The sequence below is a fragment of the Pyrgilauda ruficollis genome, unplaced genomic scaffold (assembly GCF_017590135.1).
Source record: "Pyrgilauda ruficollis isolate IOZ18807 unplaced genomic scaffold, ASM1759013v1 scaffold1702, whole genome shotgun sequence".
Lineage (NCBI taxonomy): Eukaryota > Metazoa > Chordata > Aves > Passeriformes > Passeridae > Pyrgilauda > Pyrgilauda ruficollis.
The window spans coordinates 2,892-4,421 of NW_024515899.1; the positions used below are offsets into that span (position 1 = coordinate 2,892).

The 1,530-nt window shown below is 56.5% G+C and overlaps 1 protein-coding gene across 1 annotated transcript in view; it reads right to left on the bottom strand.

Annotated features, from left to right (window-relative positions):
* The window catches only part of LOC121351772 (RNA-binding protein 10-like), a gene marked incomplete at its 5' end in the record, with an annotated part of 4,041 nt that extends 2,860 nt beyond the window's left edge, over positions 1–1,181 (bottom strand). Inside the window, 2 exons of the mRNA XM_041464136.1 lie at positions 36–196; positions 1,121–1,181. Of these exons, the coding sequence (XP_041320070.1) occupies positions 36–196; positions 1,121–1,181 (222 nt within the window). The remainder of the gene's footprint in view (positions 1–35; positions 197–1,120) is intronic.
* Between the last annotated feature and the right edge of the window lie 349 nt (positions 1,182–1,530).

Consider the following 1,530-nt stretch of genomic DNA (forward strand, 5'->3'; position numbering starts at 1 on the left):
CCAGTCCCCCCAGTCCCCCCCAGTCTCCCCAGTACCACGATGGTGCTGAGCTGCACGAAGGCGAAGCCGCGGTTCAGCTGCGTTTGCCGATCTTTGATCACGCGCACGTTGGCGGCCGAGAGCGCCGCGAAGGGAGCGAGCGCGGCCAGGATGGACTCCAGGCTGCTCTGGGGGTGCAGGTTCCGCAGGATGATGGCTGGGGGGACAGCGGGGACACCTGGGCGCACCTGGGGACACACCTAGGGGCACCTAGGCACACCTAGGGGCACCTGATCACACCTGAGCACACCTGGGCACACCTGGAGACTCTCCTGGGTGCACCTAGGCACACCTAGGGGCATCTGATCACACCTGAGCACATCTGGGCACACCTGGGGACACACCTGCGGGCACCTGGGCACACCTGGGAGCAGCTGGGAACACCTCAGCACATCTGGGGGCACACCTGGGAGCAGCTGGGAACACCTAGGGGCACCTGATCACACCTGAGCACACCTGGGCACACCTGGGGACACGCTCGGCCTCTGCACCCCAAAAAAACCCAAAATCAGAGATTGAAAACCCCCAAAAAAGCCCCAAAATCAGAAACTGAACCTCAAAAAACCCAAAAAGCCCCCCAAAATCAGTGTCTGAACCCAAAAAAAAACCAAAATCAGGGACTGAACCCCCCAAAAAACCCCAAAGTACCCCAAAAAAACCCCAAATCAGGGATGGAACCCCCCAAAAACCCCCAAATCAGGGATGGAACCACCAAGAAAACCTAAAAAAACCCCAAATCAGGGATGGAACCCCCCAAAAACCCCCAAATCAGGGATGGAACCACCAAGAAAACCCAAATAAACCCAAAATCAGGGATTGAACCCCCTCTCCCAAAACCCCAAACCAGGGACTGAACCCCAAAAAAAACCCCAAAAATCAGTGAAGGAACCACAAAAAACCCCAAAAATGCCGAAATCAGTGATCGAACCCCAAAACCGGGGATTCCCCCACAAATCCAGGCGGTTCCATGCATGTTGAGAGGCACCCCAATAATTTTGGGGAGTTTTGGGGGAGTTTAGGGCATTTAGGAGGGTGTTCTCCAAAGTTTTGGGGTAAAATCCCAGGATTTGGGGTCACTCACCGGCTTTGGGGACGCCACACTTGAAACATTTCTCACGGCGCTTGAAGTTCTGCACCCCGCACTGGGAACCCCAAAAATGTCACAGCCCAAAAATGCTGCACCCCAAAACTGTCCCAGACTCTCCCCAAACCACAGCACCCCAAAAATCACTGCACCCCGAAATCATCCCACCCCAAAACCGCCCTGGACCCCCAAACCCACCCTCAGAGCACCCCAAAAATGCAGCACCCCAAGAATGCAGCACTCCAAATCCTCTCAAGCCCCCCAGGACCCCTCCAAAACCCCCAAAATCCCTTCAGGACCCCCCAAATTCTCCCCAGTGACCTCCCAGTGCCCTTCAATGCACTCCCAGTGTCCCCCAGCGCCCCTCAATGTCACCCTGGTGCCTCCCAGTGTCCCCCCAGTGCCCC